The sequence below is a fragment of the Hypanus sabinus genome, chromosome 26 (assembly GCF_030144855.1).
Source record: "Hypanus sabinus isolate sHypSab1 chromosome 26, sHypSab1.hap1, whole genome shotgun sequence".
Lineage (NCBI taxonomy): Eukaryota > Metazoa > Chordata > Chondrichthyes > Myliobatiformes > Dasyatidae > Hypanus > Hypanus sabinus.
Genome location: NC_082731.1, coordinates 1,890,824 through 1,904,992, shown reverse-complemented (window position 1 = coordinate 1,904,992; position 14,169 = coordinate 1,890,824). Strand labels below are relative to the sequence as shown.

The 14,169-nt window shown below is 44.2% G+C and overlaps 1 protein-coding gene across 9 annotated transcripts in view; it reads right to left on the bottom strand.

The window, feature by feature from the left end:
• Positions 1 to 14,169, bottom strand: part of LOC132381789 (reticulon-1-like) — a 180,523-nt gene that overhangs the window by 125,140 nt on the left and 41,214 nt on the right. For 7 of the 9 annotated variants that reach the window (XM_059951356.1, XM_059951357.1, XM_059951362.1 and 4 more), the window contains 2 exons: positions 5,966 to 6,748; positions 1,209 to 1,538 (listed from right to left, as the gene is read on the bottom strand). In XM_059951356.1, the coding sequence (XP_059807339.1) occupies positions 1,209 to 1,538; positions 5,966 to 6,748 (1,113 nt within the window). The remainder of the gene's footprint in view (positions 1 to 1,208; positions 1,539 to 5,965; positions 6,749 to 14,169) is intronic. The other 2 variants (XM_059951363.1, XM_059951364.1) reach the window with 1 other exon arrangement.

The following is a 14,169-nucleotide window of genomic DNA, read 5'->3' as shown; positions in this document are numbered from 1 at the left end:
AGAAGCATCTTTTCCTTACACCTCATCCTTGACATCCCTGCCCTGAGAGTTTTCATTCAGACTGCAATTAGCATTATTTGTCACGTACACATCGAACATACAGTGAAATGAGCCATTTATGTCAAGTCAAATCAGTGAGGATTGTGCAAATCTTGTCATGCTTCTGGCACCATTACAGCATGCCTACAGTCCACTAACCTTAAACCTATTTAGTAATACAGTCCAACTTACGGACAACTCGTATTTATGAACTGAGGAAGGAGAACGCTGTCTGCCATTTTAAGTCAGATCACGACGCCGTCTGCCATTTTAAGTCGGATCGCGACGCTGTCCGCCATTTTAAGTCATTGCCATTGACACTATGTTGAGTGCTTAACCTTGTATTTGGCTTAAATTTTTCTTAGTAAGATTCACCCTGACCCCACACACCACCCCATCCATTCCGGTCGGCTGGTGGCACAGTGAGATCAGCGAGTTTGATACAGTGACAGATCGATCTCGTGCTGGGTTGATGTCGATCCAGTGACTCCCGTACCATCCATGCCGGGTTGATGTCGAGCTCACAACTTGACCTCGTTAAAAAAAAACTGCCCCACCAGTTTAAATTCCCATGTGGAATATTGTGGAGGATCAAATACCCAAACCCGGCACAGCCCCCACATCCCATTTAGCCTGGCTTAGCACTGTGTTCCTTAGGACCTTGGGAGCCAGCACAGATCGGGACCCGCCGCCCGCAGTGTTTCTGTTCCATTGACATGAAGCGATCGTGATTGAAAATGAACATGAAATAATAAAGCGTTTGTAAAGAGGTGAAACACCATCGGTCATTGGAAAAGCGTTAGGCTATAGTTGGTCAACGATCGGAACAATTTTAAAGGATAATGGATAAAGTGAGAATAATGGAGCATGTGAAACGCCCCAATGAAAGCTACAGTTATTACTAAGCAACGCAGTAGTTTAATTATTGGAATACATACATTTCTTAAGTGTTTTACATGCATAGAAAGGTAAAATATATACTGTGTACTAAGACAAACATTTGACAAACTGATGCTAAATAATATCGGATGTACTTGTTCCGACTTATGTACAAATCTGACTTAAAGAAGCACTCAGGAACGGAACTCATATGTAACCCGGGGACTGCCTGTGGACAATTATAGAGAGAGCTTCACTCCCTACCTAAACCAGGTTGTCTGTGGGCTTACCTAATTGGTCTGCAACCTTGAAGAACTCAGTTTTGCAGAGGTCTGTTTGGTCCAAGGCACTGAGTTGCGACAGTGACCGCCGGCTGTCCAACTGTGCTTCATCATCCATCACTTCCTGAGCTCCTTGACCAACTGAGACCTGGATGACTGGGGGCTGCCATACAATGGTATCACCACTGATGGTGTTGACGTCACTTGCTCCTGGCTTTGCGTTGTCCACAACGTCCGCCGCTCCCGTGGGCATTAAAGTATCAACGAAACCCACTATCTGCGGTACACCTGGTTTGCTTAGGGTTCCTTTGCGGTCTGGCACGGGCACCTCTTCTGCGTCTGCAAGAGTAAAGAACAGCAATAATATCAATCTCCTCATCCATATCGCTGGGACACTCTAGTTACATGGAGGTGTGTGTGTGTGTGTGTGTGTGTGTGTGTGTGTGTGTGTGTGTGTGTGTGTGTGTGTGTGTGTGTGTGTGTGTGTGTGTGTGTGTGTGTGTGTGTGTGTGTGTGTGTGTGTGTGTGTGTGTTGTTTGTGTGTGAGAGAGAGTGTGACTTTGTGTGTGTGTGTACGTGCCCGTGTCTGTGTGTGTCTTTGTGTCCGTGTGAGTGTGAGAGTGACTGTCTGTCTAAATGTGTGTGTGTGTGTAGAAGGGATATGTGTCCTGTACCACCAGTCAATGGTATTCAGAAACATGTTAACCTACACCCTGGTGTTCGCCTGATCCTCCTGTGAGAACGCACAACATAGAACAGTACAACTCAGAAACAATGTTATGCTGAACTGGAACATCAACAGTACAGAGCAACACACACAAAATGCTGGGGGAACTCAGCAGGTCAGACAGCATCTATGGAGGCGAATAAACTGTTGACCTTTCAGGCTGAGAACCTGAGGTAAGAGGCCAGGGTGTGGATTAGAAGAAAAGGGAAAGAGGAGAGAAAAAAATTTGAAAAGGAGAAATCAATTTTCATGCTATTGGGTTGGAGGTACAGTACAAGCCCTTCGGTCGACATGTTTGTTGTCTACATGGACTTCAGTTAGGTCTTTGACAAGGTCCTGCAACAGCGGCCTTGTGGGAGAAGTCAGAGATTGGTAGTAGAGGGTTGTCTCCCTGACTGGAGGCCTGTGACTAGAGGTGTGCTGCAGGGATCGGTACCGGGTCCTTTATTGTTTGTCATCTGTATGATAAGATGGTTAACTGGATCAGCAAAATTGCAGATGACACCAAGATTGGGGTGTAGTAGATAGTGAGTAAGGGATCTGAATCAGATGGAAAAATGAGCTGAAAAAATGGCAGATGGAATTTAATGCAGACAAGTGCGAGGTCTTACACTTCAGTAGGACCAAACAGTGAATGGTAGGGCACTAAGCAGTGTGGAATACAGATACATAAATAGTTAAAAGTGGCATCACAGATCATGAAGGCGGCTTTTGGCACATTGGCCTTCATAAATTAATGCATTGTGTACAGAAGATGGATGATATGTTAAAGTTGTACGAGACATTGGGGAGGCCTACACCGGAGTATTGTGTGTAGTTTTAGTCACTTTTACCTACAGGGAAGATGTAAACAAGGTTGAAATAGTACAGAGAAAATTTACAAGGATGCTGCTGGGTCTGGAGGACCTGAGTGAGATGGGAAGATTGAACAGGTTCGGACTGCATTCTGCAGAACGCAGAAGATTGAGAGGAGATTTGATAGAATTTGAGGGGGTATAGATAGGGTAAATGCAAGCAGGATTGTTCCACTGAGCTTGGGTAGGTCGTGGCTTAAGGGTGAAAAGGGTAAGAGGAACATGAGTGAACCTTCTTCACTCAGAGGGCTGTGTGAGTGCGGAATGAGTTGACAACACAAGGGTCCATGCAAGCTTGATTTCAACATTTCAGAATCAGACTTTAATCGCCAAGTACCTGTACACATACAAATAATTTACTTCCGGCAGATGTTGTCTCTCTGCTCATAACAATAATAATGATAAATATAAATGAAAATATAGATTATACATACAAGTAGTGCAATCCAAGTAGCCCAATTCTCCCACCTTCTCCCCATATCCCTGACTAATCAAGAATCTATCAATTCCTACCTTAAATATACCCATTGACTTGTCCTCCACAGCTGTCTGTGGCAACGAGTTCCATAGATTCAGTACTCTCTGGCTAAAGAAATACATCCTCATCTTTGGTCCCTCTGCTTTGAAGCTGTGTCCTCTGGTCTTAGACTCCCCCACCACAGGAAATGCCTTTTCCAAATCTACTCTTCCAAAGCCTTTCAACATACAATGGACTTCAATGAGCACCCCCCTCATTCTTCTGAATTCAAGTGAGTACAGGCCCAGAGCCATCAAATGCTCCTCAAATGATAAGCCTTTTGATCCTAGAATCATTTTTCTTAACCTCTTCTCAAACCTCCAATGTAAATACATTCTTTCTTAAGGGGCCCAAAACTGTTCACAATACTCCAAATGAGGCCTCACTAGTGCCTTATAAAGGCTCAACATTACATCCTTTATTTTATATTCCAGTCCTCCTGAAAAGAATGCCAACATTGCACTTGCCTTCCTCAACCTGTAAATTAACTTTTAGGGAAGCCAGCATGAGGACTTCCAAGTCCCTTTGCACCTCAGATTTTTGAATTTTCTCTCCATTTAGAAAATAGTCTAGATTTTTATTTCTCCTACCAAAGTGCATGACCGGTACTGTATTCCATCTATCACTTCTTTATCCATTCTCCTAATCTGTCTGTCCTTCTAAAGCCTCTCTGCTTCCTCATAACTACCTGCACCTCCACCTCCACCAAGTCCAGAAAAGTGGCCACAAAACCATCAATTCTTAATCCAAATCATTGACATATAATGTAAAAAGAAGAGGTCCAAACACAGACCCCTGTGGTACACCATCAGTCACTGGCAGCCAACCAGAAAAGGCCTTTATGTCCACTCTTTGCTATCTGCCAATCAGTCAATGCTCTATCCATGCTAGTATCTTTCCTGTAATAAAATGGGCTCTTAACTTAAGTACCTTGTCAAAGGCCTACTGAAAATCCAAGTACACAACATCCACCTTTGTCTACCTTGCATGTTATTTCTTCAAAGAATTCCAACAAATTTGTCAGGCAAGATTTCCCCTTAAGGAAACCATGCTGACTTTGATCTATTTTATCATGTGCTTCCAAGTACCCCGGAATTACATCCTTAACAATTGACTCCAATATCTTCCCAGCCGCTGAGGTCAGTATCACTGGCCTATAATTTCCTTTCTTCTGCCTCTCTCCCTTCTGGAAGAGTGGAGTGACATCTGCAATTTTCCAGTCCTCTGGACCCATGCCAGAATCCATTGATTTGTGAAAGATCATTACTAAAGCCTCCACAATCTCTTCAGCCACCTCCTTCAGAACCCTGGGGTGTAAACCATCTGGACCAGGTGATTTATCTGCCTTCAGACCTTTCAGTTTCTCAAGCATCTTCTCCCAAGGAATAGCAACTTCACTCATTTCTTCCCCCCAACATTCTTGAACATCTGGTATACTGCTAGTATCTCTCAGAGTGAACACTGATGCAGAATGTTTATTCAGTTCCTCCGACATTTCCTTGTCCCCCTTTACTGCAGTCCAATATCTACTCTTGCCTCTCTTTTTATATATCTAGTAAGTTGTCCTGTTTGGCTAACTTATCTTCATATTTCATCTTTTCACTCCTAGTGGATTTTTTTATTTCCCTTCTGATAGTTTTTAAGCACTTCCCAATCCTATAACTTCCTACTAATTTTTGCTCTATTATATGCCCGCTCTTCGGCTTTTATGTTGGCTTTAACTTCCCTTGTTGGCGTTCTGTGTCATCCTTCCTTTAGAATACTTCTTCCTCTTTGGGATGTATCTATCCCACGTCTTCGTCGTCATCCCTGCTAGAGTCCCTTCCACTCAATTTTGGCCAGCTCATGCCTCTGTAGTTCCCTTTACTCCACTGTAACACTGATATCTTACTTTAGCTTCTCCTTCTCAATTTGCAGAGGGATTTCTATTATATTATGATCATTGACCACTAAGGGTAATTTTTAAACCACATCTTTGCTACTGTTTAGAGTAGAATATAATTCCAATCAGGGTCCTTTTACCCTTACAGTTTCTTAGCTTGACCTACAAGAAATTCTACACCTTCACTTCTTTCTATGATCTGATTTCATTTTTTACCAACAAAGCCACCCCACACCCTCTGCCTAACTGCCCATCCATTCAGTACAATGTGTATCCTTGGACGCTGCTCCCAGCTATAATCTTCTTCTAGCCACAACTCAGCGATGCTCACATCTGTAACTGCCCTACAAGTTCATCTACCTTACTCTGTACACTGCATGCATACAAATCTAACACCTTCAGTCCTGTTTGATTTTGTTCCCTTTTTACATTGCAGCTCATACGGCTGACAGCAGTTTTGTCTTTGTTAGCAGTTTTAGTTCACACTGTCACATTGTAAATCAACTGCCCCGTCACTCTGGTTCACATCCCCCTACCAGATTAGACTCTCCCACTATTGGAAACATCCTCTGCATGGCCACTTTCAAAACTCATTAGGTTTCAATGAGATCCACCCCCATTCTTCTAAACCCCAGTAAGTACAGGTTCCAAGCTATCAAATATTTCTCACACATAAAGGCAAGCTGAATTAGCACCTCACCATGCTTCTGGAAGTTGGCCACTATCTCAGGCATCGCTACACACCCTTGGGTGCTCCTGACTTTCTGCCCTGCTGTGCCCTCCTACCTGAGACAGATGGCAGTGAGGGATCTGAAGACAGCTGCTCTTCTTCCATCTCCCTCAGCAGTGGGGGCTTGGCAGCCAGTGACATCACCCCAAGGACTTCTGTAAACTTCACCTTCTTGTTGGAGATGGTACCTTCCAGATTCAACCTTCCTTCCACTTCAGTCTCCATATCAGGCCTCTCAAGATCCTTCTGGTCATTGGAGGCCCCCATTGGATTGACTGGTGTCTGTGTCACAGTCTCATCAAGGCCCAGTCTTGGTACCTCAGTCTCCTCATAGTCTTGGCTGAGCAGAAGAGCTCCTGAGGCAGAGGGAATGGGGCTGCAGAGCAATGGGTCCCAGTTCTCTGCATCCCTTGGTATGGGTTTGGTTCTTTCTGCACTGGCCTTCAGTTCAGGTACACGTTCCCTCTCTTTCTGCTCCAACACCCCAGACAGATCGATGTTATCTTTCTCCATGTCATCCTTGTCTTCCAGCAGAAAAGCCTCAATTGTCTCAGTTCGGACTATGCCCCTCGGCTCAGAATGCTGCTTATTAGTTGTGTGGGATATATCAGCTGCCAAGAACCCACAGCCACTTCTTCCATCTCCAAACCCCCTCTCAGTGAGGTCGGACAGGCTGCTAGATGGGAAGCAACCAGCCTGAATGAGGGATGCTCTGCATGACAAGGCTGAGTCCAGGGACATCTGGCGCGGGGTGCCCCAGTACAGGGAAGTGTCCGTTGAGATGTCATCATCGGACAGGTCTTGTGCCGTCTGGGGTTCCAAGAAGTCCTCACTGACACCTAAATGGGACAGGGGAGCAAGGAAGTCCTCGGTCATTGGTGACCCCACATCAAGGCTGTGCCTCCAGTAACAGATCTGCTCACCACATCCACATAAACAAAACGTGTCTCCTTCACATCTCCTCACATGCCCCCAAATCTACTTTCTTTTTGACTTTGCTCACTGACCCACCTTGCCAGTTATCAAACTGCAGGAACAAGGTGGCAGTCCTGATACAGGTTTTCATCAATAATTCCTTTCACCCTTACACCATTCTGTCACTTTATGTTTTTTGCAGTATTATATTGATTATTACTGTACTCTGTGAGTTTCACAAGAGCTAATAATTTCATTGCACTGTTATGTGGACATATATTTATCTGTTTATTTATTTGTTTGTTTGTTTATTGAGGTCCAGGAAGAATAGACCCTTCCAGCCCTGTCACCCATCAACCCCTGATTTAACCCTCGCCTAACCACGGGACAATTTACAATGACCAATTAATTTATTAACCGGAACCTCTTTGGGCTGTGGGCGGAAACTGGAGCACCTGCAGACAAACAACACATTTCACGAGCAGAACATACAGACTCCATACAAATGATGTTGGAATTGAACTCCGAACTCTATCACCTGAGCATTAATAGCAGCATGCTAACCACTACGCCACTATGGCGCATATGACAATAAAGTAATGTGATTTGATCCGCCTTGTGAAGCACGTGCATTCAGACTGTACTGACAACACAGAGTTTTCAGTCACATTATTTCATGTTCCCATTCCATCTGTAGTGCCTCACACTGGTATGTTGAGGCCCCATGCAAGCTTGCAGAAGAGCTTCCCATTTTCTGTCTGGGGATCACTGCAGACTTTCTGATTCAAAATCAAATTCAAGATTGGCTTCATTTGTTGCATGTACATACTGCAAAATGCATCGTTTGTAGTGATCAAATCAGCGAGAAGTGACTGGGCATGCAAGTGTCACCATGCTTTTGACACCAACATCGTATGCCCATGGCTCACTAACCCTAACCTGTACAACTGGAATGTGGGAGGAAACCAGAGCCATGCTGTCATGGGAGAACGTACAGATTACTGTGCCCATGGTCTGTTTTTTTTTTATCAATTATGCTATTGTTTGCACTGTTGTAACTATATGTTGTAAATATGTGGTTTTGTGCAGGTCTTGTAGCTTTAGTTTTTGGTCTTGTTTGTCTGGTGGGATTGAAGCTCCTTTCCGGGGAACGCGCTAAGATGGTAGCACGATATTAATATGCAGCAGCCTCTCTGGACTCTGGATTGGGGATTGCCAAATGTTATGTGGATTTTCTGGTGTAGTCTGTTTTGTCATATGCTTTTGTGATATCATTCTGGAGGAATGTTGTCTCATTTTTTCACTGCATTGCACTGTGGTTTTTAAATGACAATAAACTGAATCTGAAATTCCTTACAGATAGTGGCAAAAATCGACCCCCAAGTTTACAGCTGGTGCTGTAATAGCTAACTGTTATGTTACTGTGCCACCCCAACATGCTCAGGTAAGCTAGAAGAGCTAGAAGAATACAGTACAGCACAGTACAGGCCCTTCAGCCCTCGATGTTGTGCCGACCCATATATTCCTTAAAAAAGTACTAAACCCACACTATCCTGTAACCTTCTATTTTTCCTTCATCCATGTGCCCCTGTGTAAAAAACTTACCCCTGATGTCTTCCCTGAACTTCCCTCCCTTAACTTTGTACATATGCCCTCTGGTGTTTGCTATTTGTGCCCTGGGAAACAGGTACTGGCTATCCACCCTATCTATGCCTCTCATAATCTTGTAGACCTCTATCAAGTCCCCTCTCATCCTTCTACGCTCCAAAGATAAAGTCCCAGCTCTGCTAACCTTGCCTCATATGACTTGTTTTCCAATCCAGGCAACATCCTGGTAAATCTCCTCTGCACCCTCTCCATAGCTTCCACATCCTTCCTATAATGAGGTGACCAGAACTGAACACAATACTCTAAGTGTGGTCTCACCAGAGATTTGTAGAGTTGCAACATGACCTCTCTACTCTTGAACTCAATCCCCCTGTTAATGAAGCCTAGTATCCCATAGGCCTTTTTAACTACCCTATCAACCTGTGCAGCGACCTTACTCACCCATCCTTCCACCTCTTCATCCAGGTCATTTATAAAAATCACAAAGAGCAGGGGTCCCAGGACAGATCCTTGCGGCACTCCACTAGTCACTGACCTCCAGGCAGAATACTTTCCTTCCACAACTACCCTCTGCTTTCTTCCTGTAAGCCGATTTTTTATCTAAACAGCCAAGATTCCACTGATCCCACACCTCATGACTTTCTAGATGAGTCTCTCATGGGAGACCTTGTCAAATGCCTTGCTAAAATCCATGTACTCCACATCTACCACCCTACTCCCATCAATTTCTTTTGTTACCTCTTCAAAAAACTCAATTAGGCTTGTGAAGCATGACCTTCCCTTCACAAAGCCGCGTTGACCATCCTTGAGTAGACTGTACTTCTCCAAATGCTCATAGATCCTATCCTTAAGAATCCTTTCCAATAGTTTGCAGACCACCGATGTGACTCACCAGTCTATAGTAACCAGGATTCTCCCTAATACCTTTCTTAAACAAGGGAACTACATTTGCCATTCTCCAACCCTCCAGCATCTCCCCTGCAGCCAAAGAGGATTCAAAGATCATAGCTTGTTTTGTCCCCTACCTGTCCTTCCTCACCAAATCAGAACACAAAGCATCATGCTACCTTAGGGTAGTGCCCTTCTACTCTAATCTCCATACTCACATTCCGATTTCCACCCCCCACCAAACTAGTTTAAACCCTCCCCAACAACTCTAACCAAAATATTCATCCCTTTCTAGTTCAGGTGCAGCCTGTCCATTTTGTACAGGTCAGTCCTTCCCCAGAAGAGATTCCAATGATCCAGAAATCTGAACCCCTGCCCCCTGCACCAACTCTTCAGCCACACAATCATCTGCCATAACTTCCTGTTCCTACCCTCTCTGTCTCGTGGCACAGGCAGCAATCCCGAGATTACCACCCTTGAGGTCCTGCTTTTTAACTTCGTTCCTAACTCCCTAAATTCCTTCTTCAGGACCTCATCCCTACTCATTGTCATTCATCCCCACGTGGACCATGACATCTGGCTGCTCACCCTTTCCTGAGAATACCGAGATATCGCAGACCCTGGCACCAAGGAGGCAACAAACCATCCACAATTCTCGCTCTCTCCCACAGGATCTCTTATCTGACCCCCTAACTATATCGAATCCCCTAACACTACTGCTCTCCTCTTTTCCCTCCTTCCTTTCTGAGCTGAGGGTCCAGACTTGGTGCCAGAGACGCAACCACTACAACTTGTAGATCGTCCCCACCAACAGTATCCAAAACAGTATACTTATTGTTGATGGGAACGGCCACAGGGTCTGCTTTTTTTATCTAATCCCCTTCCCTCTCCTAACAGTCACCCAGTTACCTGTCTCCTGACTGCCTCCCTGAAACTCCAATCTATTACTGTCTCTGCCTCCCAAATGATCCAAAGTTCATCCAGCTCCAGCTCCCTAACTCAGTTTGACAGGAGCTGCAGCTGGATGCACCTTTTGCAGGCGTAGTCATCAGGGACAATTGTGCTGTCCCCAACTTCACAAATCCTACAATCAGAGCACTGAACTGCCCTATCTACTGCCTCCATTACCAACTCCAAAGTTAATAAAATTAATTAAAGAAACTTACCCGGCCTTACCTCACTGGGAGCAAGCTCGTTCTCTGTCTCCTCGCCGAAGCCTCTCAACCCGAAGCCTCTCAACCCAAGGCCTCAAAGCTCCACTCCTTCACCGGCCCACTCAGTCACTGGCCAATCTGCTCTCGCTGTTTGTGTCAGATCTAGCCAGTCCTGCTTTTAAGTAACACTGTAACCCTGGTTTATTTTTTAATTCTGTCTCTTAGCACAGCCTGAGTCTTTCACTGTGCACCTCGTAGCTTTTACACTCCTTTGTATCAAGAAATGTAGAGGAGGCTTAACCCAACTACGGAGACAATTTAGTGGTCATTTAATTAAAAAAATGAAAAATAACAAGTCTCCAGGGGCCACAAAACAAGAGAGAATGGATACTTAACACAAGGCAACAAGCTAACTGAAGGCTTGGAGCAGCTGGTTCAATGAGTGAACAAGGACTGTGAATGAGAATTGGGTTTAAATAGGCTGCAGGTGATGAATTGGGAACAAGTACCAGAACTCTTGTTACCTGGGTGGAGACTGGGAGATACCTCCCTGTGCAGGCCTGACACTTCGTGTTTTCTCTCTCTAAATACTCTTGTTAACCTTTAAACCAGATAATTTCATCGCATCTTATCCCCAAGTCAATCCTGGCTTCACTTTTCCAGAGACATTCCCTTAGTTTTAAATTACAGAGAGAGCATGAGGGAGGAACTAACTTGTTTTCTCTTTCACATTTCTGACCAACTCCTTCTCTTCCCTCAGACACTGCCTGACCCACTGAATGTTTCCAGCATGTTCTGAGTTTATTTCAGATTGACGGCTACTGCAGTATTGTTTCTATTTATTCCCATAATGGTTGGAAGAGAACAAGTGAACAAATTGGAGTCCACAAGAGAAAAAAGACTGGGGATCCAAGTCCCCTGGATGACCAAAGATAGATTAAAATAAATAAGGAATTTAAGTCATATCTATTATAAGACAATAAATAGATAAGTGCAGGAATAAGTAGTTCTGAGGAAGCAGAGAATCTGCAGAAGGGACAGATTAGGAGAATGGGCAAAGAAGTTGCAGATGAACTATAGTGTACGGAAAGTATGATCATGCACTTTGCAAAAAGGAATAAAAGCATAGACTATTTTCTAAACTGGAAGAAATTTTTGGCACTAGAGGTGCATAGGGCCTTGGGAGACCTGGTGCAGGATTCCCTGAAGGTTAACTTGCAGGTTGAGCCGGTAATGAGGAAGTTAAATGCAAGTTGATTGCAATGCAATGCAAAAGCATTCATTTTGAGAAGACTAAAATATAAAAGCAAGGATGTAATGTTGAGGCTTCATAAAACCATAAGACAAAGGAGCAGAAGTCGGCCATTCGGCCCATTGAGTCTGCTCCGCCATTTCATCATCAGCTGATCCATTCTCCCATTTAGTCCCACTCTCCTGCCTTCTCACCATAACCTTTGATGCTCTGGCTACTCAGATACCTATCAATCTCTGCCTTAAATACACCCAATGACTTGGCTCCATTCCTGTCCGTGGCAACAAATTCCACAGATTCACCACCCTCTGGCTAAAAAAATTTCTTTGCACCTCTGTTCTGAATGGGCGCCCTTCAATTCTGAAGTCATGCCCTCTTGTACTAGACTCCCCCCACCATGGGAAACAACTTTGCCATATTCACTCTGTCCATGCCTTTCAACATTCGAAGTGTTTCTATGAGGTTCCCCCTCGTTCTTCTAAACTCCAAGGAGTACAGTCCAAGAACGGTCAAACGTTCCTCATATGTTAACCCTCTCATTCCCGGAATCGTTCCAGTGAATCTTCTCTGAACCCTCTCCAATGTCAGCCCATCCTTTCTTAAATAAGGAACACAAAACTGCACACAGTATTCCAAGCGAGGTCTTACCAGAGCCTTATAGAGCCTCAACATCACATCCCTGCTCCTATACTCTATTCCTCTAGAAATGAATGCCAACATTGCATTCGCCTTCTTCACCACCGACTCAACCTGGAGGTTAACCTTAAGGGTATCCTGCACAAGGACTCCCAAGTCCCGTTGCATCTCAGAACTTTGAATTCTCTCTCTATTTAAATAATAGTGTGCCCATTTATTTCTTCTACCAAAGTGCATGAACATACACTTTTCAACACTGTATTTCATTTGCCACTTCTTTGCCCATTCTCCCAATCTATTCAGACTCTCTGTTTCCTCAGCACTACCGGCCCCTCCACCTATCTTTGTATCATCAGCAAACTTAGCCACAAAGCCATCTATTCCATAATCCAAGTTGTTGATATACAACTTAAAAAGAAGCTGCCCCAACACGGACCCCTGTGGTACACCACTGGTAACTGGCAGCCAACCAGAATGGGATCCCTTTATTCCCACTGTTTCCTGCCAATCAACCAATGATCTATCCACGTATGTAACTTTCCCGTAATTCCATGGGCTCTTATCTTGTTTAGCAGCCTCATGTACGGCACCTTGTCAAAGGCCTTCTGAAAATCCAAATACACAACATCCACAGCATCTCCCTTGTCTAGCCTACTTGTAATTTCCTCAAAAAATTGCAAAAGGTTTGTCAGGCAGGATTTTCCTTCAAGGAAACCATACTGAGTTCTGCCTATCTTGTCATATGCCTCCAGGTACTCTGTAACCTCATCCTTGCAATCGACTCCAACAACTTCCCAACCACCAATGTCAATCTAACAGGTCTATAATTTCCTTTTTGCTTCCTTGCCCCTTCTTAAATAGTGGAGTGACAATAGCGGAACCAGGCCAGAATCTACTGACTTTTGAAAGCTCATTGCTAATTCCTCCGTAATCTCCACAGCTACTTACTTCAGAACACAAGGGTGCATTCCATCTGGTCTAGTAGATTTATCTACCCTTAGACTATTCAGCTTCCTGAGTACTTTCTCTGTCGTAATTGTGTACTTCTCTTCCCTGACACCCTTGAGTGTCCAGTATACTGCTGTCTTCCTCAGTGAAGACTGATGCAAAATACTTGTTCAGTTCCTCCGCCATCTCCTTATCTCCCATTACAATTTCTCCAGCATCATTTTCTATCAGTCCTAAATCTACTCCCACCTGTCTTTTACTCTTTATATGCTTGAATAAGCTTTTAGTATCCTCTTTGTTATTATTTGCTAGGTTCCTTTTATAGTTCAACTTTTCCCTCTTAATGACCTTCTTAGTTTCCTTTTGTAAGCTTTTAAAAACTTCCCAATCCTCTGTCTTCCCACTAATTTTTGCTTCATTGTATGTCCTCTCCTTCGCTTTTACTTTGGCTTTGACTTCTCTCATCAACCATGATTCCATCCTTTTTCCATTCGGAAATCTCTTCTGTTTTGGAATATATCTGTCTTGCACCTTCCTCACTTCTTGCATAAACTCCAGCCACTGCTGCTGTGCCGTTCTTTCCGCTAGTGTCCCTTTCCAGTCAATTTTGGCTAGTTCCTCTCTCATGTCACTGTTGTTACGCCTGTGCCCAACTCTGAGGGGCCGAAGGGTCCCAAAGTAACCCCCTCCTTTTTGAGAATCACAAGATCGCTATTAATTCAGGTCAGGAGACCCAGGAAATGACAGAGAGACGTTTGGAATGTCCTGGCCCCTCAGCGATACAAAGACGGGAAATGGCCATTGTCTCTTGGAGACGGAATTGTGTACTGTGCTATTTATTTGAAGCCCTCAGGGAATG